This window comes from Trachypithecus francoisi, unplaced genomic scaffold (assembly GCF_009764315.1).
Source record: "Trachypithecus francoisi isolate TF-2019V2 unplaced genomic scaffold, Tfra_2.0 Lachesis_group3, whole genome shotgun sequence".
Lineage (NCBI taxonomy): Eukaryota > Metazoa > Chordata > Mammalia > Primates > Cercopithecidae > Trachypithecus > Trachypithecus francoisi.
The window spans coordinates 130,914,134-130,940,787 of record NW_022681468.1 but is presented as its reverse complement, the minus strand read 5'-3'; the positions used below and the strand labels follow the sequence as shown (position 1 = coordinate 130,940,787).

The following is a 26,654-nucleotide window of genomic DNA, read 5'->3' as shown; positions in this document are numbered from 1 at the left end:
ATGAATCATCAATGATTGGTACCATCACAAAAAGACAACCAGATATTATGTGCATCCAAATAGAAGAATACAGTACTATACCTATGAGGTGGCTGTGTGTGTGCTGGGGTGGGGTGTTAACACTGAATCTGAGAGCAAGCCTCTAGATGCTGCAACCAACTTAACAATTTACAAAAAATACAATAAACAAAGGAACATGTTGACCACCACAAGAATGTAATCAGCAAAATCCAGGCCTTGGAAGCTCTACAGCAGCGACTGGCAAACTACGTGAGATGCCTGTTTTTGCTAACCCTTGCTCTGTGGGATAAGCAAGTTGCTTTTTTCAACAAATAAAATAGTAAGAGGGAAACAGATGGAAGGGAAAACCTCCTAAAACATTTCAATCAATCACAACATACAGATCTTACTGGTATCCGGATTTAAACAAGACATAATGAAAAAAAAAAACCTATAGAAAATTGAACATTTGAATCCTAACTGTATATTTCATAATATTAACATTTTTATTTTAGGAGTGCTAATATAAAAAATAAGAGTTCTCTTTTAGAGATACATACTGAAATTTTTCAAGGGAAATACGTTTGGATTTGTTTCAAAATAATGCAGAAGGGAGAAAGTAAACAGAAGCATAGAGGAAAATAAGACTGGCCATTAACTGAAAGCAGGATACACTATGCAGTATCCCTGAATGCACACAGTAATAGACTCAGTAAGCATATTTAGATGCATTAGATCATATGGAACCTAGATACATTTGTTTCTACATGTTCCATTAGACATTATTTAGAAAGAGGAAAAAGGTCATTTTAAAGAAAACTTCTCTAAAAATGTAACCTCATCTTTTGATACAATATGGCAAATCTTGCTCCCCGATAAGAAATACATAACTGTTCTTCCTTCAGATATATTTCCATCCATTTAAAAAATGTTTGTAATGAAGTTTATTATTTCAGTGGGTATCCTTAGATATGATGCCTTCATACAACTCACACAGTGGACAATTATAGGCGTGGTCCTTGACAGAAGCTAATATCCAGCTGCCAAATAATATAAAGACCTCAACTTCCCCTTTTTGCAAATCAGTAATCTAGAAAAGGTACTCTCTCGATTTAAGAGTTAATTTTCCTCATAGATTCTTTTTTTTTTTTCCAAGACAAGTCTCGGTCTGTTGCCCAGGCTGGAGTGCAGTGGCACGATCTCGGCTCACTGCAACCTCTGCCTCCCAGGTTCAAGCCATTCTCCTGCCTCAGCCTCCCAAGTAACTGGAACTACAGGTGTCCAACACCAGGCCTGGCTAATTTTTTGTATTTTTAGTAGAGACCAGGTTTCACCATATTGGTCAGGCTGGTCTCGAACTCCTGACCTTGTGATCCACCTGCCTCGGCCTCCCAAAGTGCTGGGATTACAGGCATGAGCCACAGCGCCCAGCCCCTCATAGATTCTTTATCACTAGGAAATCAATGTACTTAGGGACAGCCTTACAGACTTTCACCATTCTAGTATTTCCTTTCTGAATATTCCAAATGATCAGCAACATTTCTCCCAGAAATGCACTTTTTCTGCACAATGCAACTTCTCCTCCACTGCAACACACAGAGAGGCAATATATAGCCTCAGAAGCATTTGTGACTCACTAGCATTTCAAAGGCAAGAGCACTGCAGGAAAGAAAGCACGCAGGGGCCATCAACTAAGTAGTCCATGAACATAAGGCCCAAGTACTCTTCTAGGAAATACTACCCAGAGGAAATAACTGACCTGATGATTATTTTTTCTGAATCTAGTAAATAAAGGAACCCATATCTCTATTTGAAAGTACACCATTTAAAGAGGACACGATCCTCTCCTACTTGGATAACTGTGGTAATTCTAGAGCTAATATATGCCAGTGGGCGCTGACTCCCTTCGCTGGGGATGTGTGCATTTATTTATCAGGTGAAAACCAACTCGGATCAAAACCACCAAGCCCTCTCTGGTTTTTATAAGATTAAAAATAAAAAGGAAATTAAGAGGACACAAAAACAAAGGGTTCTTTAGTTACAGATATGAGAAAAAGACAAAGGATAATTTTTTATGCAGAAATTGATCTACAGATGTCTGCTTATAACATCTGTAAGTCACTTTAAAAAGTCCACTATGTGTATCACATTAGCAGCAACACGTTATTACACACTGAAGTGCAGTTGTTTGCAATACACACATACCCCCCAAGTAAATTTCCAGAAATTTTTAATCATTTTTAGACTATGCCTGTTACAGGAGTGTTAAATTAACAAAATTTTAAATAAAGCTTTGAAAAGGATATTAGCACTTTTAAATGACTTATTTTATATCAAGTGACAAGAAAAAAATCAAGAAGAATGTAGACTTCTCAAAAGACTAGTAACCAGAGTTAGGTTTTACAGAAAGGATGGACTTTTTTCTAAAATTCTGAAAATGATAGGAAACTCATAATAACTCCAATTATCTTTCTGGCAACAGAAATTTCAGCTGCCAATCTTTTTTTTGTCTGTTTGTTTTTGGTTTTTTTTGAGACAGAGTCTCACTCTGTCGCCAAGGCTGAAGTGCAGTGGTGCGATCTCGGCTCACTGCAAGCTCCGCCTCCCGGGTTCGCGCCATTCTCGTGTTTCAGCCACCTGAGTAGCTGGGACTACAGGTGCCCGCCACCTCACCCGGCTAATTTTTTGTATTTTTAGTAGAGACAGAGTTTCACTGTGTTAGCCAGGATGGTCTCGATCTCCTGACCTCGTGATCCACCCGCCTCGGCCTTGCCAATAGTTTTAAGTACTTTGTGTATGCCACGTAAATAACTCAGTATTAAATTTAAGACAGTTACATGAATTAAAGAATTATTAAGTCAAAATAAGATTCCTTTTCCAAGCCCTTCCACCCACAATATCAAATTCATAGGACTAAATGTAAACTTACTTGGGCTGTTAGAAAGGTATCATCTTCACCTTCTTGAGCTTCAATTTCCTATGTAAAAGGGTATACAATAGCTTTGCTTTACAAAATATCTGGGTAACATGAGAATGCTTTTATGCTTATACCTGATTATCATTTGCCTTGTTTTCTGTATAATGTCTATGATACCATGAGTACTAAATCAATGCTTAATATTCAGACTATATTTTATGCCAAAAAAAATTAGCCATGTCGCTAGAGAATTAGAAACATTTCTCTTGAGCCCCTCATTTATTAGGTAGGTAGAAGGGAAGTGTTTTAAACATGAATACTAACAGCACTGACTCCTTAACCCACTGACTTTCTTAAAATGTACTAACATACTTCAAAGCAGGACAAATGGTCTATTTCAAAGAAAATATTTGGAAATATTATCTACTTTAAAATTAAACTTTCATAAGTAATTCCCCACCCTTGATATAACCAAAGAAATGAAATTACAGTAACCTTTTATACTTGCTAGGGTAGCAGAAAGGGGAAAAAACCCTACCACCAAGTAATGCTGGCAATGCCAGAATGAAATTGGTACATTCATTCATCGTGGAGTAGGGAAAAAGCCTTAAAACTTAAAATGTCCAAAATTAAAGGAGTATATTAGAATTGTAGAAAGCAGTCTAATAAATTATGGGAAAATTATGAAATTATATGTTATATGAAAATACAGAATATCAACTTAACTCTATAACAACTATGTAAAAATATATATTATAAGAAATAAGCAAAAATTTAAAAGGTTGCCTAAGGTGGTAGGATTTTAAATGACTTATAAGTAGCTTTAGTAACACATCTTTTAAAAATTCTGAGACTTCCAAATTGAACTAGAAAAAAGTACTTTTTATTATTTAAAACTTATCTGTGTCATGTTTTAAAAAAAACTGGCTAAAGACCTGACTTTCGATGTCCTCTTTTTCTATATCTTCTATTCCTTCTGCCTCTATTAATTCATGAGCTCTCTTGTTTTCTTCTGCAGAGAGTAACTCCTTGGAATGCACATTTTCTTCTTCATTTTCACCAAATTCTTCAGAGTCCTTTAGTTCATCATTTCCATCTTGCTCATGTGCCTCTTGATTCTCCAATTCACAGTCCTTTTAATGGTAAGAAAATTTGGTACAACTAGAGGCAAAGTAGCGTGGGCTATCCACCAAATGTTTTTGGTAATTTACACCTTTAAATGTGTCAAATTTGATCATATTTTAATATTCCCAAAGTTCAATCATTTTACCTTATATATTAACTGTGTCTTCAAAAATAGGTCTAATACCACGATCGTCAAACACGAATCTGAGTTCTCAAATTTCTCACACTAAAATGCACACTAATTGAATTGCTACTAGAGATGCTCTAAATTCCAGTTATTTAATATTTACCAAGCCACCTTTTAGGAGCTGTCCAAAAAATATGGCTTGATTTCTCCGTGTGCCATACGTTGATTTAACTTCAAAGACTTTGGAAGTCTTATACATTAAAACAAAGTTTACTTCTAATAATAAAGAACACCCAACTGCTGCATCAATGCCTGTTCTTGAAAAATATGCAAATAACTAATTGAAATGTATTTGTTTTGAAATCTACCACTGTGCCAAATGTCAATTAGGAAGGGTAACACAGGTTGGGATTGGGTCTGTTTGTCCTTCAAAGTTTATGGATATATGGTACTTCAGTGAAAACAAAATCAGCAATCTGCTCAATTTCCTCTGATTAAGTGCAGAGAAAGGGGTGAAAGCAATAAAGGTTCCTTCCTTTTTTCCTGTTCTTATGGTAAATCCAGCAGATTTAAGAAAAGGCTTCTCGGTTAAAAGGTAAAAGAGGCAGAGGCATGACGACTAATCATTCACAGCTAAACTGCGGTGAGGAAACTGAAATTTCTATCGAGAGGTGGGCACAGAAAAGAATATGATTGTTTTGGAATGTGGAGTGCTTGCAAAGCAGGGGATCTCTTGTTTGACCAAACGTACTACAGTATGAGTTGGGGAGCGTGAGGGGTTGAAAATGGAGTACATGGCTGTATTATGGCAGAAGTATAGGCGCAAGAAAGATCAAGCGAAGTTACCAAGGAAACTTCACCTATTCTGAGGTGCCAACTTTGACCAATCTCCTCACCTATTCACAGAAGCAATTTCTTTTTTTTTTTTTTTGAGACGGAGTCTTGCTCTGTCACCCAGGCTGGAGTGCGGTGGCCGGATCTCAGCTCACTGCAAGCTCCGCCTCCCGGGTTCACGCCATTCTCCTGCCTCAGCCTCCCGAGTACCTGGGACTACAGGCGCCCGCCACCTCGCCCGGCTAGTTTTTTTTTTTTGTATTTTTAGTAGAGACGGGGTTTCACCGTGTTAGCCAGGATGGTCTCGATCTCCTGACCTCGTGATCCGCCCGTCTCGGCCTCCCAAAGTGCTGGGATTACAGGCTTGAGCCACCGCGCCCGGCCCACAGAAGCAATTTCTATACAATTCTGGTATTTAGGCAATAGGTGATATTTACCAACCATTACTGTATAAATTCCAAAATTATCAACTGTGGGAGATGAGAAAAATACATTCACTTAATTTCTATCAAATACATCACATGTTAATACTTCCAAAAATAAACTGAAGATATCTTTAAACAGAATTTTTAAAAAAGCTCCTAGGGCTGGGCGTGGTAGCTCATGCCTGTAATCCCAGCACTTTAGGAGGCCAAGACGGGCGGGCGGATCATGAGGTCAGGAGTTTGAGGCCGGCCTGGCCAACATGGTGAAATCCCATCTCTACTAAAAATACAAAAATTAGCCGGGCCTGGTGGCATATGCCTGTAATCCCAGCTACTCGGGAGGCTGAGGCAGGAGACTCTCTTGAACCAGGGAGGTGGAGGTTGCAGTGAGCCAAGATTACACCACTGCACTCCAGCCTGGGCAACAGGGCGAGACTCCATCTCAAAAAAACAAACAAACAAAAAGTTCCCTTGTTATTCTAGATGTTATGACCAGGTTTATTTAACAATAACACAAAGGCATCCTTTGTGGCACATATAAGAGACAGTACTATTATTCTTCTGAATAGACGTATATATCTCCTTAGGACATTTCAAATGACTATAACATTTTTATGAACTGAAGAGCTGGAAGAAACAAATTTGAAAAGTAAAAGATTTTTTACTGAGTCATAATGTTTTTACAGTTTATGGATAATGTTTGCTTAATCATACACTTACTGGTGAAGACAACTGGAGAAAAATAGGAAGAAAGGAACAAACCTGATGGAAGATATATAATAAGGGTAACAGAATACCAAAACTTAAAGGCTCAAACACAAGGTGATTACAGGCATGCAATCATCAATTTTCATGGATCCCTGGGCAAACAGTTCCTAAAATTATCTGCTTTCAGGGTTAACTCCTCAACAAAACACCTTTTGGGGGTGGGGCTGTGTGTGTGTCTGTCTGTGTGTGTGTGCAGTGTGGAGAGTGAAGAGAGCTAGGAGGCAGGACAGATGAGTGGGTAAATGAACATGAGCTGACTCTATGGTAAAACACACAAACATCAAGAGACATGATGACAATATGGACTAGTTTTACCCAGAAAACAGAATATATGGGGGCACAAATGTACATAATTCAAGAGAAACTATACTCACGAAATAATTCCTGCAAATACCACAATACTTAAGAACTAATAAGCAGATCACTTTTCATTAAAATAGTAATAATAAAAAATTTTAAACCCTAACTACAATTACAAACAGCTTGTTCTATAGCTGTAGTATATAGAATTGCCACAACCCCAATTAAAATTACATCCATAATTTTTCTGGCCAGCCAGTTTTGAAATACACTCATTTTTGGCCCCAAAAGGCCTCGCTTATTCATCTTTAAATGGCAAAACAAATTTCTTAATTTGATCTCTCTCTCTCTCTTTTTTTTTTTTTTTTTGAGACGGAGTCTTGCTCTGTTGCCCAGGCTGGAGTGCATTGGCACCATCTTGGCTCACTGCACCCTCCATCTCCTGGGTTCAAGCAATTCTCCTGCCTCAGCCTCTCAAGTAGTTGGGATTACAGGCACACGCCACCACACCTGGCTAATTTCTGTATTTTTAGTAGAGATGGGGTTTTACTATGTTGGCCAGGCTGGTCTCGAACTCCTGACCTCAAGTGACACACCCGCCTAGACCTCCCAAAGTGCTGGGATTACAGGCGTGAGCCACGGCGCCTGGCCCTTAATTTGATCTTTATCAAGTAGTAACACCTCAGCAATTTTCTCTGTGTATTTTGAGGTCTACATTACTCCAAGTTCTGTAAATTATATACAAAAGCTAAATGCAATGGCAGATAAAAAATAAATTACCAATATCCTTCCCTGTGATATCCTGTCCAGGAACTAACATATATATCTATTATCTTGTAGCTATTTCCCTGGCCAGCTTTCTACCTAAAGGCCTGGACAGATTATTATTTTTAGCTTTTGTATCTCATTTAATTAAAGTTATTTACTATATTTCTCAATTATGAGAGTTAATAAGATTGACAATATTATACATTGTCAGTATTATATAGGTCTTTATCTTTAACCTACATACTTCAGTGACCATTCTTCAATACAATGTACAAAATTCATGATGCAAAATACTAGGCTTAAAATAAACATCTTAACCTGAGTAATTAACACTTTACCTTGATAAAAGCATCATCTTCCACAGAAGCATCTCCACTCAACTCGTCTGCTTCATGTTTTTTACCTGTGAAAGAAGGAAAATGGGCTAACAACTGATATTTTATTACTTTAAGAACAAAAAATATTCAGAGTTTACCCTGCAATAGCAGTCTCCCCTCCCAAACTATCTAACAAAGCTAATGCCAACTGCTTATAAACCACCTGGTCAGAGCTGTCCCAAACAAAAAAATCTTTCTTATGTCATGCTGTTTGAAATACACTGTGCACATAATCCTACACATGAACCCATCAGCTTAACTGATTTGACATATATGGTGCATTTTTCTTTACACCAGTTGAATTTTCTATCCTCAATTATCTGAGAAGTTGTGATACCTTTCAATGGCATTCTACTGACTATATATACACAGACACCTGATAGCTAAGTACAAGATCTGTACCTCCCACAAAGCCTTTCCTATGTTCTTCTCTTCAACAAGCATTCTCTGAAATAAAAATTCTCACACTTTAATCTTCATCTTACAATCCATCAGGTGATTGATGACACACTGCCTTGTACTCTGTCTCTAATACACCTTGCCTCTTCATAGAGAAGAAATTCCTTAAATACAGTGACTACTTTTATGCTAATTATTTATTTATACAAAAGCCTAAATATAAAGAGTGCTGGCCACTTAACATAATAACTGATTTAAGGCATGCAGAAATTACTGCAAAATGAAAACTGTTAATAGCTTTCAGACAAACTACAGACCTTTTTTGCCCACCTTCAAAACTTTGCAAACTGGTAGTTAGAATTTTTTTTTTTTTTTTAAGAATAATTATTTATTCTTGAGACAGAGTCTCACTCTATTGCCTAGGCTGGAGTGCAGTGGCACAATCTCGGCTCACTGTAACCTCCCCCTCCTGGGTTCAAGAGATTCTCCTACCTCAGCCTCCCAAGTAGCTGGAATTACAGGCACAAGGCACCATGCCTGGCTAATTTTTGTATTTTTAGTAGAGACAGATGGAGTTTCACCACGTTGGCCAGGCTGGTTTCGAACTCCTGACCTCAAGTGATCTGCCCGCCTCAGCCTCCCAAAGTGCTACGATTACAGGCATTAAGCCATTGCACCTGGCTGGTAGTTGGAACTTTAAAAACGCTTTCCACATTAAAAAAAAAAAAAAAGTTTTCCACAGAGGCAATGCTAAAAATTTATTATGTTTTCAGGCTAGTCCACAAAATCCTAGTTAAAAATCCTTGGTGTACTAGAAATGTCATTAAAAAAACGTATCTTCTGGAACTTTACTTTAAAATTAAAAAAAATTTTTTTTCCATTTCTTTTGAAACATGAATGGATGTTCTTTCCTAAGGCCAACGAATGAACTCTTTTCCCTTTGCCTATAACCGGCACAGACAGTGCTACTACCTAGTTCAAGCTTCAGTAATCAGGGTAGAGGTTTAGCTGTTGGGATAAATATTTTAAAAGTTAGTATACCTGCATTTCCCTAGTCTCCTCAGTAGCTCCTATCTGTCATCTACTCCCAATTCTAAGTCATTTCCACAAATGAGTGGTAAAAGGGAAAATGCTATGCTAGTCCTTCCAAGTATGCAAAAAACAAGATTAGGAGTGGGGATTTTTCTTTTACTCAATTAGTAGCTAAAGGCTTGTGAGAACCAAATAAGAAATGAGGTGTGACGCTTGGTGTTGTGCTAACTTCCTATTTACAATGTTGATGTTTGCATTTTGGGGAAAACAACTTTTTGGTTTAACTTTCTGGTTTACTATTCCCTTTGTAGATTAATGCTTTGCATATAATTTTATAATTACTATCATCATTCTCTTTATCACTAAACTTAATTTGTACATGAGAATTTCACATGAAAACAAGTCTGATTACGTTGCCCTAAAGACTAAAATTAGAAGTTACTAAAAGGGCAATCACTAAGAAAAGTCTGTTCATCTGAAAGTATTAATCTATTTAAGAAAGACAAAAAATTAAAGATGTTCTTTTCCTGAAAAAGAAAACTACTAATTTTTTTTTTTTTTTTTTTTTTGAGACAGAGTCTTGCTCTGTTGCCCAGGCTGGAGTGCAGTGGCACAATCTCAGCTCACTGCAACCTCTGCCTCCCAAGTTCAAGCGATTCTCCCCTCTCAGCCTCCCAAGTAGCTGGGACTACAGGCACGTGCTACTACGCCCGGCTAATGTTTTATATTTTTAGTAGAGATGGGGTTTCCCCGTGTTACCCAAGATAGTCTCCATCTCCTGACCTTAGGTGATCCACCCACCTCCGCCTCCCAACGTGCTGGGGTAACAGGTGTGAGCCACCACACCCAGCTAATTAAATTCTTCTATTACATTTAGAGAAAGTTCCATAATATAAAAACCTTAAAGAGGCTACTTTTTGGGAGAAAAAATGCTCTTTTAAAATATCAAATCCTGCTGGAAGCAGTAGCTTATGTCTGTAATCCCAGCACTTTGGGAGGCTGAGGTGGGAGAGTCGCTTGAGCCCATGAGTTGAGACCAGCCCAGGCAACACAGTGAGATCCCTATCTCTTCAAAAAAAAAAAAAATTTTTTTTGACACAGCTGGGTGTGGTGGTGTATGCCAGTAGTCCCAGCTATTCAGGAGGCTGAGGTGGGAGGACTGCTTGAACCCAGGAGGTAGCAGGATTGGTTGAACCCAGGAGGGCAAGGCTGCAGTAAGCTGTAATTATACCAACCACCGCACTCCAGCCTGGGCAAAAGAGCGAGACCCTGTCTCAGAAGCAAAATAAACCAAAACATCAAATCCTCTCCCATACCCACTCACCACCAAACAGCCTACAGAGGAGAACTTTTGGGGGAACTCCTTTAGATCATTTACAAATGCTATTTATTCCTTATAATCACAAACTGCCTTACAATTTCCAAAGCACTTAAAAAAAATTTCAGTTGATTTGTCCAGGCACCCTATGATGGTACATGGGTCCATTATCACAATTTTACAAAAGAGAAAATGAGCCTGAGAGGTTAAATACCTTGCCTAAAACTTGAAAATGGTGCTGTCAGATGTGAAGCCAGGATTTCTCGTGACCAATCTTGAATTCCTGCCACTATATTTTATTATGACCTGTATAGAACACATTATTCTAATAAGGAGTGGTGAATTAATTCAATTTAATTATCTTTGAGGCCAGATGCAGTGGCTCATGCCTGTATACCCAACATTCTGGGAGGGTGGGGAGGGGAGATCACTTGAAGCCTGGAGTTCGAGAGCAGCCTGATCAACTAGCAAAACCCCATCTCTACTACAAAATACAAAAAAGTAGCTGGGCATGGTGGTGCATGCCTGTAATCCCAGTTACTCGGGAGGCTGAGGCACTGGGTTCAATCACTTGAAGCAGGGAGGCGGAGGTTGCAGTAAGCTGAGATCGCCCTACTGCACTCATGCCTTAGAGACAGAGTGACACTGTCTTAAAAGTAAAATAAATAAATAAGGCTGGGCACAGCAGCTCATGCCTGTAATCTTAGCACTTTGGGAGGCTGAGGTAGGTGGATCACCTGAGGTAAGGAGTTTGAGACCAGCCTGGCCAACCATGAAACCCCATCTCTACTAAAAATATAAAATTAGCCGGACATGGTGGCATATGCCTATAATCCCAGCTAACCGGGAGGCTGAGGCAGGAGAATCACCTAAACCTGGGAGGTGGAGGCTGCAGTGAGCCAAGATTGCAACACAGCACTCCAGCCTGGGCAACAGAACGAGACTCCGTGTCAAAATAAATAAATAAATAAAAACAAATGTTCTGGCTGGGCATGGTGGCTCACGCCTGTAATCCCAACACTTTGGGAGGCAGAGGTGGGCAGATCACGTGAGGTCAGGAGTTCGAGACCAGCCTGGCCAACATGGCGAAATCCATTCTCTACTAAAAACACAAAAATTAGCCGGGAGTGGTGATGGGCACCTGTAATCCCAGCTACTCGGGAGGCTGAGGCAGGAGAATCATTTGAACCCAGGAGGCAGAGGTTGCAGTGAGCCGAGATTGCGCCAGTGCACTCCAGCCTGGGTGACAGAGCAAGACTCCATCTCAAAAAAAATACAAAATAAAAACTTTTTAAAATAAAGGTATTATATTTGAAATGGCAGTCCTCAGCATAATGACAAATTACATACTATGCACACTCTATCGAATTTCCCTTCTTTAATAAAAACAGGAAAATCAAATTATACTTCAGCAACAAAAACAGCAGTCATTACTACTGAAGTGGCATCTATGGTCCAGGTACTAGGATAAATTCTTCATATGCATTTATGTACTTGTATTTTAAAATTTTATCCTCACAACTACTCTGAAACAATTATGCCCCTTTTACAAAAGAGAAACTAAGTCTGAAAAATTAGATTACAAAGCTAGTAAGTGGCAGTGCTTCAATTTAAACGCAGTCCAATTTCCATTCCTCAAAACCATTAAATCTTTGAGGAACTACAGTATGCCAGTTGTTTAAAATATTATCTCTTAGTGTAAACAGAAGCTCCAAAATCCACATGTATAAAATTTTAAAATGTGAGACTCACTTGCCGGATGACTATGACGCACAGGCAACAAGAGGCAGCGCTGGGGTATGTAAAAATGGTCTAACTTTGCTGTCCCATACTGTTTCCAACAGCTGTTAAAGTACAATCACACTGGACATTTAATGTTTCAGCTTGTAATCTTAAAAGCCATTAGGACAAGATTGTCAAACAGTGACGAAACTGGAGTAACAACCTGATAGATACATAATATTCAAGAAAACTGAAATTTCACATTAGCTTTGGACTGCTTTCATAATTTGTAACTTTTGGCTTGTTTTACACATAGTAAATTAGAAACTATTTTGTAACTTCTTTCCTTTTATTTTATTTTTTTTTTGAGACAGGCTCTCACTCTGTCATGCAGGCTGAAGTGCAGTGGCATGATCTCCACTCACTGCAACCTCTGCCTCCCAGGTTCAAGCAATTCTCATGCCTCAGCCTCACGAGGAGCTGGGATTACAGGTGCCCACCACCACGCCCAGCTGATTTTTGTATTTTTAGTAAAGACAGGGTTTCAGCATGTTGACCAGGCTGGTCTCGAACTCCTGACACCAGTCGACTATATTGTAATTTCTTATTTTGTGAAAAAACACTTTCCCCCTCCATACAAAATATAACTCATTTTAAAAAGCTATAATGTTGCCAGGCGAGGTGGCTCACACCTGTAATCCCAGCACTTTGGGAGGTCGAGATGGGCGGATCACTTGAGGTCGGGAGTTTGAGACTAGCCTGGCCAACATGGTAAGACCCTATCTCTACTAAAAACACAAAAAAGTAGCCAGGTGTGGTAGCTCCTGGTTGTAATCCCAGCTATTTGGGAGGCTGAGGCCCCCCAAAAGCTAGAATCGCTTGAACCCAGGAGGTGGAGGTTGCAGTGAGCCGAGATCATGCCACTGCACTCCCGTCTGGGTGACGAGCAAAACTCTGCCTCAAAAAAAAAAAAAGGCTATAATGTTTATCAGCCAGCTCAGAACCTAGTACAACACTATATATATGTATATAATATATAGAATATGTATAATATAATGTGTATGTAATATATATGTACAATATATTATATATCACATTAATATATAACTATATATTATATACATATAACATATATTATACATATAATATATAAATATATACATAAAGTAAATATAAAAATATATAATATAAAACCAGCTGATATTCAAGCATTATATCTTTTCTTTTTTGTTTTTTTCTGAGATGGAGTCTGACTCTGTCATCCAGGCTGGAGTGCAGTGGTGTGATCCTGGCTCACTGCCACCTCCATCTCCTGGGTTCGAGCGATTCTCCCACTTCAGTCTCCCAAGTAGCTGGGATTACAGGCACATGCCACCACCACGTCCAGCTAATTTTTGTATTTTTAGTAGAGACGGGGTTTCACCAAATTGGCCAGGCTGGTCTCGAACTCCTGACCTGAGGTGAGTAGCCCGCCTCAGCCTCCCAAAGTGCTGGGATTACAGGGGTGAGTCACTGCACCCAGCCGCATTATATATTTTCTGACTGATAATGGACTAAGTCCTATGCTGGACACTAATGGAAAACAGGTCGGGCATGGTAGCTTACACTTGTAATCTCAAACCCTTTGGGAGGCCAAGGCATTGGCCTCCATCAGGTAAAGGCATCATTATCTGAGGTCAGAAGTTCGAGACTAGCATGGACAACACGGTGGAGTCCCATATCTACAAAAAAACACACAAACTGGCCAGCTGTGGTGGTGCGCACCTGCCATCCCAGCTACTAGGTGGGCTGATGTGGGAGGATCCCTTAAGCCCAGGAGGTCAAGAATGCAGTGAGCCAAGATTGTGCCACCACTCCATTTCAATCTGGGCGACAGAGCGAGACTCCTCAAAAATAAACAAATAGATAAATAATCTCTAGAAGTTAAAAATAAGAAAACAAGGTCTGGATTTCTATTTGGCCCAGCTGGGAGAAAGGGAGGACATGGCAGTTCAACTAACTTCGTGTATAACCCCATCCTGTCAGTACATCCTGTCACTACATCTGCAGGTCCCTAACTTTTGTAATATCAAACATGAGAAAGAATTTTAAAGACCAAATCGCCCTTAAATTCCAACAAGCAGCACTATCTTCGGCACATTTTTGTACAGTCAAGTAACCATTTATATCTGTCCCATTTAAACCTTTGCTATCAAAGCTCCTGCAGCAAATCAGCTAAACAGTTTCACCTCTTTTGTCCTACAAGGAATCTAGCAACTGCCACAAAACTGTGAAAGTGGCATGACCAGGATGAAGGAACTAACTGAAAGTATAAGGCAGATTGAAGCCAAACTTTTTTTTTTTGGATACACTGTCTAGCTCTTCTTGCCCAGACTGGAGTGCAGTGCAGTGGCGCGATCTTGGCTCACTGCAACCTCTGCCTTCCGAGTTCAAGCAATTCTCCTGACTCAGCCTCCTGAGTAGCTGGGACTACAGCATCATCCCACCACACCCAGCTAATTTTTGTATTTTTAATACCGACAGGGTTTCATCACATTGGCCAGGCTGGTCTCGAACTCCTGGCCTCAAGTGATCCACCAGCCTTGGCCTCCCAAGGTGCTGGGATTAGAGGCGTGAGCCACCACGCTCAGCCTGAAGCCAAACTTTTATGCTTTGAGGAAAAAAACTACAAAATAAATTGGGCAGTAAACATAATCTGAATAACAAAATAAAAAATGAAAGCAAGATTAACTTATCACATCCTAAACTATCATAGTAAGTAACATGGCTATTTTGAAATTACAAAAAAAAAAAAAACCTAAAATATTATTTGCATGATTTTAGGGTCTAAAAATGGCAAAGTAAAAATGTATATACAAGAGAAAGACAAGACTATAAACATTTATGCAGCATAAACTTGTACAGGTCCAAAAATTCTTAATGAAACCCTCTGAGATATGTTCCAGAATTCACAATTTTCAGATTTTAGAAGAGTAAAATGTTGCATATACTATTTATTAAGTTAAACCTCCCAGTGGCTTCTGGAACAGTATTTCACATGCACAGAAACATTTTGTGCAATGAAATGTATGCAGATTCACATCAAATGGGATAAATTAAGACTATAAGTAACTTTTGCCACCAAACTTAAGAAAAAACTTTCAGTTTTCAGAACTTTTTGTATTTGAGAATTCTGAATAAAGAATTTTGGATCATAAATTGGCTGATTCTCCTCCAAAGGCAAATTGGTCTTTATAAGGGTTTGCAATTTTCTTTTTCCTCCAAAGGCAAACTGGTCCTTATAAAGGTTTGTAATTTTCCTTTTTAAGTACCTCCCAAACAAAAACAAATCCCACTTAATGATGAGTTATTTTTCTTTAAGACAAGGTCTCGCTCTATCGCCCAGGCTGGAGTGCAGTGGCAGTCATGGTTCACTGCAGCCTCAACCTCCTGGGTCCAAGCAATCTTCCTGCCTTGGCCTCCCAAAGTGCTGGGATTACAGGCGTGAGCCACTGCGCCTAGCCTAAGGAAATTTTAAAATCATTTTGCCAAAATACTTTATGGCTGAGTAACTTTTCCCCTTAAACATCCACAAGAGCTACGATAAGCTTAAAAAAAGAAAAAGCTTAGTTATAAAATTTCTGCTGGAAGGGAGAGGAAGATTAAGAAGATACGCCAAAGTGAAATGTTTCCAACAACAACCTCTCCCCAGTTGCATGGAGTATCTTAAAACAATCACAGGCCATGCCTTGTATTGTTTGCAAGTGTTTTAACTTCTCTTCTATTAAACTGACATTTTACTAATAAAATCATTTTTCTGAAAGGCCTTGTACATTGTCTTAAACACAACAGTCATACAATATGTCATTTTGGGTTTTTTGTTTTTGTGGCAGGGTCTTACTCTACTGCCCAGGCTGGAGTGCAGTAGTGCAATCTCGGCTCACTGCAACCTCTGCATCCTGGGTTCAAGTGACTCTCCTGCCTCAGCCTCCTGAGTAGGTAGCCCAACACCACGCCCAGCTAGTTTTTGTATTTTTTTTTTTTTGAGACGGAGTTTCACTCTGTCGCCCGGGCTGGAGTGCAGTGGCCGGATCTCAGCTCACTGCAAGCTCCGCCTCCCGGGTTCACGCCATTCCCCTGCCTCAGCCTCCCGAGTAGCTGGGACTACAGGCGCCCGCCACCTCGCCCGGCTAGTTTTTTTTTTTTGTATTTTTTAGTAGAGACGGGGTTTCACAGTGTTAGCCAGGATGGTCTCGATCTCCTGACCTCGTGATCCGCCCATCTCAGCCTCCCAAAGTGCTGGGATTACAGGCTTGAGCTACCGCGCCCAGCTAGTTTTTGTATTTTTAGTAGAGATGGGGTTTCACCATGCTGGCCATGCTGGTCTCGAACTCCTGACCTCAAGTGATCCACCCGCCTCGGCCTCCCAAAGTGCTGGGATTACAAGCGTGAGCCATCCCACCTGGCCCAATAGGTCACTTTGAAAAATTACTACAAAGATAATTCACATTCATTGTAATAAACCTTGAATATGCCAAAGGTATATTTTTCAAATCTCTTACATTTGTTATCTAAAGATGAACAGAATAAACATTTCTGGCACACTCCTTCAGGCAGTTGTGCCTACAAACATAAGACTGTCAAAGGTAATTTAACTGGGTTCTTAATGAGTTACCTTTCTACTCTACCAGTAAAAAGAAAATAGTCCTGCCTAACTCTCAGCACTGTTGTGAGAATCAAATAAAGCAATGCAGAAGTTTTTCGAAAACTGAAAAGTATATAAAACAATCTAGAAACTGAGTAGCACAGAGATGAATAAAAATGATGCTAATTTTCAAGCTTTAGATTAGTCAGTAGTTCTTAACTCCAGGTGTACATAAGAATCACCTGGGGAGCTTTTAGAAACTACATACTGATGCCTGGGCCCCCAATATAACAACCCAAACCAACTCTATGGGGAGTGAAAGCCTGCTTCCTGTATTTTTTAAAACTCAAATCACTAATGCAGGTGCAGATCATGAGCCACAAAGTGAATCTATCTATAGAAGCTGTTAAGAAGAATACAGACGGAAGGTTATTGTGTTTTGATTCTCCAGACTACAGAAATATTTAAATTCTATCTACCTTCAACAAAACACCATGTATGGTGTGAATCTATCTTAGTTGTTAAAAAGGGAGGAAAAAAAAAACCCTTAAACATAAACCTCCTGTAAGTACTTGCACACATACCTACACAACTTAGATCAATGTGTGGTAATATGAAATGTGCATTATGTGGTTGATTACTGTATTAGATTGAAACAATTTTTAGAAAGCTTTACAGAGTAAACATATACTTGATTATAAATATTATGTATGTATATCATATGTAAAACGTTACGTATGATAAATTCAGGGTGGTGGGATTATGGGTAATCTTCACTTTCTACTTTTCTGGATTACCTATTTTTTTTTTTTTTGAGACAGGGTCTTGCTCCATCACCCAGGCTGGAGTGCAGTGGCACCATTTTTGGCTCACTGCAACCTCCTCCTCCCAGGTTCAAGTGATTCTCCTGCCTCAGCCTCCGAAGTAGCTGGGATTATAGGCACATGCCACCACACCGGGCTAATTTTTTTATTTTTAGTAGAGAGGGGGTTTCACCATGTTGGCCAGGCTGGTCTCAAACTCCTGACCTAGTGGTCTGCCCGCCTGGGTCTCCCAAAGAGCTGGGATTACAGGTGTGAGCCATCGCACCTGGTCAAATGTAGGGTTTAATGGCTCTGATAAAAGGGCTAATTTTGTGAAATGAAAATGACATATACAATCTCTGAGGTTGATCAATATTCCAGCAAAGGTTCAGAGGCTTTTCAGCACAGCATCAATGTGGTAAAGAATAAAAGGACGATGTAATGATTTATGCGTTCTAAAGTAAGTATACTTTACATATCAATGTGTAAGGAGAAGCCATTAGTGCTCTTGAGAGGCACCTTAAAAAAAAAAGATAAAAACTATTAATCCCTGATGTACCTGCTTCTTGCAAAGAAATATGCAATTAAAATAGGCACCAAAAGAGATATTTCTATTTTTTTTTTTTTTTGAGACCTAGTTTTGCTCTTGTTGCCCAAGCTGGAGTGCAATGGCACGATCTCAGCTCACTGCAACTACTGCTTCTGGGTTCAAGAGATTCTCCTGCCTTGGCCTCCCCAGTAGCTGGGATTACAGCCACATGCCCAGCTAATTTTTTGTATTTTTAGTAAAAACAGGGTTTCACCATGTTAGCCAGTCTGGTCTGAAACTCCTGACATTGGGTGATCCGCCCACCTCAGCCTCCCAAAGTGCTGGGATTACAGGCGTAAGCCACGGAACCCGGCCCTAAAGAGATATTTCTAAAAGCAGTTAAGAAGGCCCCAAAAAGGCCCTCAGTATTCACTCAACAAATATTTTTTGAGCAGTTATTATGTGCCATGCTCTACACTAGGCATTACAGACAGGCGAATGAAAAACTATGTCCCAGCCTTCACAGAGCTTTCAGCCTTTCGGGTGCCTAAGAAATATCTGTAACAATTATATGCCCAAAGTCTTCCTCAATGCCACAGTTCTGATTAGAGTGTCCCTTAATATCTGAACATACTACAGCTAGAGGGAAAAAAAGCTAATTACAGTACACTATGTTACTGTGTTATATGAAATGTGCTTTATATGGCTGATTACTACATTTAATTGACATAAGTTTTAGAAAGATTTACAGAGTAAACATGTAATTATAGGCCGGGCGCGGTGGCTCAAGCCTGTAATCCCAGCACTTTGGGAGGCCGAGACGGACGGATCACGAGGTCAGGAGATCGAGACCATCCTGGCTAACACGGTGAAACCCCATCTCTACCAAAAAATACAAAAAACTAGCCGGGCGAGGTGGCGGAAGCCTGTAGTCTCAGCTACTCAGGAGGCTGAGGCAGGAGAATGGCGGGAACCCGGGAGGCGGAGCTTGCAGTGAGCTGAGTTCCGGCCACTGCACTTCAGCCTGGGTGACAGAGCAAGACTCCGCCTCAAAAAAAAAAAAAAAAAAACATGTAATTATAAATACGTAGTCTGTGGTATTTTCCACAAAAAATTAGTAGATGTTTGGCCAAACCTATAACCTCAAAATATACTTGTTTCTATAGGAGAAAAATCAGCTTTGACACAGCATTTTTAGTCTTTTTGAAGCTGCCAGGTATTGCAATTAAGTTTTCACGTCAGTAAGTACTGTAGTACACACGTTCTAAATCCTGTACTGATTAACCACATCACTTTTGCTGAAGTTAATTGGTGACTTTAAAGGCTGAAAATCTAAAAGAAAAGGATATGCCAGTGTCAGGTAAACCAAAAGTCTTTAAATCTATAATCTCTAAAACAACCTAATGAGAAGTTAGCTCTACCTGTTTAACTACTTTTTAAACACACACCCAATTAATATAACGGTAAACTTCAACGGGTGAAGCTTTCTTCTAAGTTACCTATTTAAGAGTTCATAACAGAGTGTGAAAAGACTCAGGAAAGCCATTCTAAGATACAAACGTCCACTGTATTTACTACATGTAAAGGAATTTTATAAATATGTTGTTATAAATGTCAGAGCCCACTGTAACATTATCAACATTGTTTGTGCTTGTAATAGCTGCATTTAAAAAGTATTCTAGGAGAAACTTAAAAATGTAGGTTCCTTTCCCTCTAACCTCTCTAAATACAATCATTTTAACATATCTTTTAAAAAGTTACCCTATAGTTATTTTATAAGAGATAACCTTAATGTTTCACCAAAGTATTTTTTCCATACCCAGGAAGCTTCTCTCGTCATTTAACTTTTAATCACTACCTTAATATTGTCATAAGAATGATTTCTTTTCCTGACAAGCTATTATATATTATGTCTTGCTGATGTCTACATAATTACCTCTGAGTAATCCCCTTCTTGGCACTTTTCGTTTTCTAATAATTTGTGCTGAAGAAAAATTATACTGATTTCCTATGAGCTTACCTGTTGCTTCCTTAAACATCATTTTAGTTAAACAAAAGGAATTTTCTTCTCATTTTTGGCTATATAAGTATTAAATTTCAGAACTAAAAGAGCCTTATAGGTGAACCAGTAAAATTTCCAGTTTTACAAAAGATAAAACAGGCTCATTGAAGGAAAACTGGCATAACCAAGACGAAATTATTTTCAAGGTAGATACCAGTTAAGTAAAGATCTGGCAAAAAGAACTGAATGTAGTAATTCAGCAACTTGACTGAAAAACTGACATCAGCCAGGCACGGTGGCTTACTTTGGGAGGCCGAGGTGGGAGGACCACCTGAGGTCGGGAGTTGGAGACCAACATGGAGAAACCTGTCTCTACTAAAAATACAAAATTAGCTGGGCGTGGTGGCACATGCCTGTAATCCCAGCTACTCGGGAGGCTGAGGCAGGAGAATCGCTGGAACCCGGGAGGCAGAGGTTGCAGTGAGCCGAGACTGCATCATTGCACTCCAGCCTGGGCAACAAGAGCGAAACTCCATCTCAAAAAAAAAAAAAAAGGAAAACTGACATCACATTAAAACAATATTTAATATATCCTTGGTTTTAAAATCTGTTCATTACTGATATTTTAATAAGTTTCCCTATACAAATTTGTTTTCTAAAAGTTATTACTTAAACATCTTAATTCTTTTTTAAAATAGAGATAGGGTCTCACTATGTTGCTCAGGCTGGTCTTGAACTCCTGGTCTCAAGCAATCCCCCCGCCTTGGCCTTTTGGGATTATAGGCATGAGCCACTGCGCCTGTCCTAAAATAATCTTATCACTGTGTAAACTGGCAGAGAAAACATCTCAAAGGCTAGAACTGAGTTGGTATGACGCATTTAAGCAAAACTGTCTCTAAAGATGATCAGTAGCGCTTGGAATTTGAGACGAGCATTCTTTAATAAGTAAACTGGGTTCGAAATCTCTCATACTAAAAACAATAAAAATAAAATAATTGAATCAATAAGCATCTTTATTGTAAATTAATTCAAACTATGTTTGGAGATGGAGATTTACATTATATTCTTTGTAATTCACAGGATTTTCATAACAATGATAGCCGGAATTCAAGAATACTAGAGCTTTTTGTCATGCATCTCTTAGAATGAGGCCTGCTACAGACAAATGATTAAACGTTACAACTTTTTTTTTCTTTTTGAGATGCACTCCTGCTCTATTGCTCATGCTGGAGTGTAGTGGTGTGACCTTGGCTCAATGTAATCTCCGCCTCCTGGGTTCAAGCGATTCTCCTGTCTCAGCCTCCCAAGCAGCTGGGACTACAGACCGTGCCACCACGCCCAGATATATATATATTTTTTGTGTTTTTAGTAGAGATGGGGTTTCACCATGCTGGCCAGGCTGCTCTTGAACTCCTGACCGCAGGTGCTCCACCTGCCTTGGCCTCCCAAAGTGCTGGGATTACAGGCATGAGCCACTGCGCCCGGCCCCGAAATGTTACAACTTCTAACTGAATACCTTAAGACCTCTTAACATCAGAGTTATGGAATAAAGTTCAAGTATAACCCATACAAAGAAAAAAATTAACAAACATACTGATAAAAATAAATAATGTTTACTTATTTAAAATGTTGTTGTGGCACGTGCCTGTAGCCCCAGCTACCAGGGAGGCTAAGGTGGGAGGGATCACTTAAACCCAGGAGTTTGAGGCTGCAAAAAGCCATGATGGCACCACTGCACTCTAGCCTGGGCAACAGAACAATACCTTATTAAAAAATACATATATACACACACCCCTATATATACATACCTATATACGTACTTATATATCATATATATGATATATATCTATATGTCATAAAATGTATTGAAAAAATCCTTAAAATTTTATATTGCTGAAATTATTTCTAATGGTGAGATAAATGATGTTCCTAGTCAAAACTGAAAAAGGGGCCAGGCATGGTGGCTCATGCCTGCAATCCCAGCACTTTGGGAGGCCAAGGCAGGAGGATAACCTGAGGTCGGGAGCTCGAGACCAGCCTGAGCAACATGGAGAAACCCTGTCTCTACTAAAAATACAAAATAAGCCGGGTGTGGTGGCACTTGCCTGTAATCCCAGCTACTATGGAGGCTGAGGCAGGAGAACCGCTTGAACCTGGCAGGCAGAGGTTGCAGTGAGCCAAGATCGCGCCATTGCACTCCAGCCTGGGCAACAAGAGCGAAACTCCGTCCCCCACAAAAAAAAACTAAAAAAAAACTGAAAAAGGGATATACACAGAAATTAAAAGTAGATGAGAACGGAATAAATCATGTTTATTTTCAATGCTAAAATAAGAGTCAACTCAAACAACCTGGGACTATGACTAAGCACAGCATGCTAGGTAAAAGATATGAATCAAAACCACTACAAGACACATGGTTAACTCCTGATATACTTATTTCTGAATTTTTATCATTTTCCATTTTGAAATAGCCTCTGGTTTGTTAGCAGTCTTCTCAGGACAAGCTTCTCTAAACACAGGAAAATGTATCTCTCAAAGTGATACACTGAGTCAGAGTTATCTTAAAAGCTACCTTTAAGATAACTTTTTTACTTCTCTAAACTACATCTTCATCTCTCCCAGGGAATGCTTCTCAGCCCTTTTCAATTTCCTTTGGCACAAACAGGGGACTTTCCTAACCTAGGAAGAGTCAAACTAGGGAGTCGTCCTCATCTCTCATACCCAGGTGTGCTTAAGATCAAAATTTAATATTCCCTTCTTTTCAAGATTAATCCATTCATTTTATTTTAGTTGCAATCATTCAGTCGTTGGGAGTAACATTTGGATCACTTAAAGCAGTAAAGAAAATTAGATTACAAAAAATGCAGCAGCTGTCAATGAGAAACTCTACATGAAAATTGTAGGTAAGGACCAGAATACAGATATATCATGTCCACCCTCTGCCACTGTCCTTATAGGAGGGAGAAATTTGCAGTTATTCAAGTAAAGGTTTCACTCACCAAGAAGCTTTAAAAAATACCTAAGTTCCATTCATACTGCAAAATGTTCATTTAAAACACTTTTAGCTAGTCACTAAATCATTATATCCTGGAAATAAATATATTCTGCTCTAGCTTAAAAGTTACAAAATAAGAATCTTTAACATCCCTATAATTTAAACCTTTTTAAAGCTAATTAATCATGGATTTTTCCCTCTACCTTGTTAGTATGATTGGTGAGGTCTTTTTGAATTTCACTAAAAATTAGGAGGTATAATGGCATAAATGCAAATTAAGTTCACCAAGTCAAACAAAGTACTAAACATAAAGGTTATAGAATTTTAATATACTAAAGAAAACAGCAAGGAGGCAAGGTGAAAGATTTGGTAGGAATTCCATCAATACTCTGCCAATTGTGGGGCAAGGTAGACATGTGTTAAACTGTATTTTATTCAGGTCTTCACACTATGAAGCATCATCACACAACTTGACTTTGTAATTTTTTTCGGAAGCAATAAAGAACTGTTTTCACTTTCTAATCAGCTTCAGCCGAATCTTAAGGGCTACAAGTCACCCAAAGCCTGGCAACAGTAACTTTTCTTCCTTGACCCAAGAAGGCAGAGTGCCAGAGGGAAATAGCAAAGAGTAGCACTATATAAACAGGGCAAGTGGCACAAGAGCAGAGGCAAGTTATATAATCAAAATATATTTTAAAATATGTTCATAACTCGTAACAACCTTTGCCTTTAGTTGGTTTCTTGTTTGGAGTATCAGTTGAAACAGTTAATTCAATATTATCTGGATCGCCTCCTTCCTCTTCAATAGCCTACATTAGAAAGAGAAGTTAATATGCTACACAATCTATCTAAACTTATTTTATAAAAACGAAATGAAAAAAAATTTAGCAAACCTCAAGCCTCAAGACATTAGAATTGCCAGTTATTTCATAAACCGACTTCAAAAATGAGCAATTAAACTACACGAAAGAGTGAGAGAAACTTTCAGGGGGAAAAAAATCATTAGGTATCAAAATCGCAAGGAGTTTTAAATTCTACCATGTCAAGATAATTAAATATCACATGATACTGGCCAAAAATCTAAATATGTTATATTGCAGAAAAGTTGCTAGCTACTAAAGTAAATAACTAAAAAGAGTTTTCCTAGTTTCTGTAATGCAAACTTACTGCTACTCTACAATTCCAACGCTCACTCAAACCAGAAAGCTAATCAGGAATGAAAAAGTAATTATTGTGCTGATGCAAAAACTAAAAGCCTAGTGGAAAACAAAAACTCTCTCTGTCACCCACCCATCAACTCCCACTACCAATTCCCCCTCAAGATGGGGAAGAAACGGTTGGGCACAATTAAACGGTAACTTCCCAGAAGTCACCAAAGTAACCATTCCCTGTGAGGCCAAGAAATGTACACGCTCACCATGGCTAAAGGCTGGAGACCGAGCGCCTCCCAGGTCTCCACGATCGCCCCTGGGAGGCCGCGCCGGCCGGCCGCAACCCTCGCAGGCTGGCGGGGACGTCCCGGGGAGGCGGAGGCGCGCTGGGCTGCGGTGGCCGGTCCCTCGCAGGCCCTGCCCGGCCCGGGGCGCGGGGGCAGGGGCACCGCGGAAGGGTCCCCGTCCTCCACGCTCGCGGGAGCCGCCCCGGGCCTCCCTACCATGCTGCCCCGCAGGTCCCAGCTGCTGCGGGCGGCCTGAGGCTGCGGCGGAAGCGGGCGCCGAGGCGCGGCCTAAGCTCCCCTTCCCGGTCCTTCCCAGTCCTCGCCGGGCCTCACCTGCTTGAGTCGGGAGATGAGCACGGTCTTGACTCCGGTGATGTCTAAGTTCCGCCGCTTCAGCTCGGACTTCAGATCGATGACCCGCAGATCGGTGATCTTTTTACCTTCCGCCTGACCCGAAGCGGCCGAGGCTGCCACCGCACCGGTAGCGGCAGCCATCTTAGAAGAGCAGCGCGCTGCCGAGGCAGCGAGTGGGCTGCAGGGCGGCGGCAGCAGCGCCAACTTCCACCCAGGCCTCGGCGGCCGCCGGCGCCGCACAGCGCTGCGCACAATGAGCCGCTGGCCCCTCCCCCGGTCCGCCACCCTAGCGCAACCTGCAGCAGCAGCCAGCACCCGGATGACGGCCGCGCGTGCGCATTGGCTCAGGAACGGGCAGCGGCGCGTACGGTCGGGCCGGTCGCGGACACTTGGGCGGTGCGCTCCGTTGTGTGTACTGAGAGGTCAGGCACGTCCTACCGCAGCAACGTCTGTCGCGCCGCCGTTCCCTCGTCGCTTCGTTAGCCATTTTCTTGCAACTCCTGAGCCCTCAGCAACAACGATGTGTAGGCACTGAATGACAGTGCGCGCGTTACTCAACACAAACCGAGAAGGCGCGTGCGCGCGCTGAACCTCTCAGGGAAATACTTTATCAGTTCTGCTGAATAATCGAAAAATTGTCGCCGGTGTACACCAACGAACTAGGTTCCCCGAGTTCCATTCAAAAGACCTCAAAGCAATTCTAGGACTGTTAGTGCAAAGAATAGGAAGGCCTGGCTTTTGACACATGCCTCATTGGCTGTTTCAGGAGAAAACATCATCGCCCTGCTGAAGGCAGCTTAGTTTATTCTAGGGCTGCCCCTGCTCACTTGAAAACAGGAAAACTTTCGTGTTGGCCTCAGGTTTGCTGTCCTCCCCGATAGACGTGATGGCTCCACACGAAATTGTTCAATGAATGAGAAAAGTAGTTTATAAGTACTTGTTGCCGTTGTCATATACTGTGTTCACTATTTTGCCCGCCAAAATTTGGGATTCCGAGAACAGTGACCATCTTCTTATGGAAGATCGGCCTGTAGAAGTGAGTACCTATTTGTAATTTTACTTTGTATTATTCATTATCAAAGTGTAAGCACTGATAGAATAAAATGATTCTATAAATTCCATAAGGTGAGTATGATGCACAATTAACTATAATGTGTTTCCTGGTTTTACAACTTAAATTCCTGAGATCTGACTCACTTTAGGTTACTTTATCTGATTGGCTCAAAAAGAGGAAGACTGGACGTTATAAAAGAATACCTGACATTAGGGTAGTTCTTTACAGTTTATAAGGCACTTTGACATACAGTAACCCTCCTAATCCTTCCCAACTCTGTGGGGTAAATCTCCGTGAGGCTTAGAGAGATTAAATGACTTGCCCATGTTCACACAGCTGGTATGGGGCAGAGCTGCGCTCAAATCCCAGCCTCCTGATTCCAAATCCAGCTCTGTCTCTGCTACAGTATTGGTTTCACAGTAATAGAAGTTTAGAATGCAAAGATTCCTTAGAAATTTCCTGGCCCATCACTTGAGGTCAGGAGTTCAAAACCAAACTGGCCAAGAGAAAAAACCCATTCTCTACAAAAAATACAAAAATTAGCCGAGTGTGATGGTGGGCACCTGTAAGCCCAGCTACTCGGGAGACTGAGGCAGGAGAATCACTTGAACCCGGGAGGTAGGTGTTGCAGTGAGATCCAGTCACTGCACTCCAGCCTGGGCAACAGAGGCTGGCAACCCTGTCCCAAAAAAAAAAAAAAAAAAAAGCTGGGTGCTGTGGCTCAAGCCTGTAATCACTGCACT

The 26,654-nt window shown here is 40.4% G+C and overlaps 1 protein-coding gene across 11 annotated transcripts in view; it reads right to left on the bottom strand.

Annotated features, from left to right (window-relative positions):
* SLTM (SAFB like transcription modulator) overlaps nucleotides 1–26,654 on the bottom strand; it is a 74,396-nt gene that overhangs the window by 31,487 nt on the left and 16,255 nt on the right. For 4 of the 11 annotated variants that reach the window (XM_033189950.1, XM_033189951.1, XM_033189953.1 and 1 more), the window contains exons 1-5: nucleotides 24,837–25,735; nucleotides 23,787–23,874; nucleotides 7,603–7,667; nucleotides 3,853–4,050; nucleotides 2,930–2,977 (exon numbers count right to left, since the gene is read on the bottom strand). In XM_033189950.1, coding sequence (XP_033045841.1) covers nucleotides 2,930–2,977; nucleotides 3,853–4,050; nucleotides 7,603–7,667; nucleotides 23,787–23,874; nucleotides 24,837–24,998 — 561 coding nt within the window. In that variant the 5' untranslated portion in view covers nucleotides 24,999–25,735. Of the gene's footprint in view, nucleotides 1–2,929; nucleotides 2,978–3,852; nucleotides 4,051–7,602; nucleotides 7,668–23,786; nucleotides 23,875–24,836; nucleotides 25,736–26,654 lie in introns of those variants that run through there. The other 7 variants (XM_033189952.1, XM_033189957.1, XM_033189959.1 and 4 more) reach the window with 3 other exon arrangements.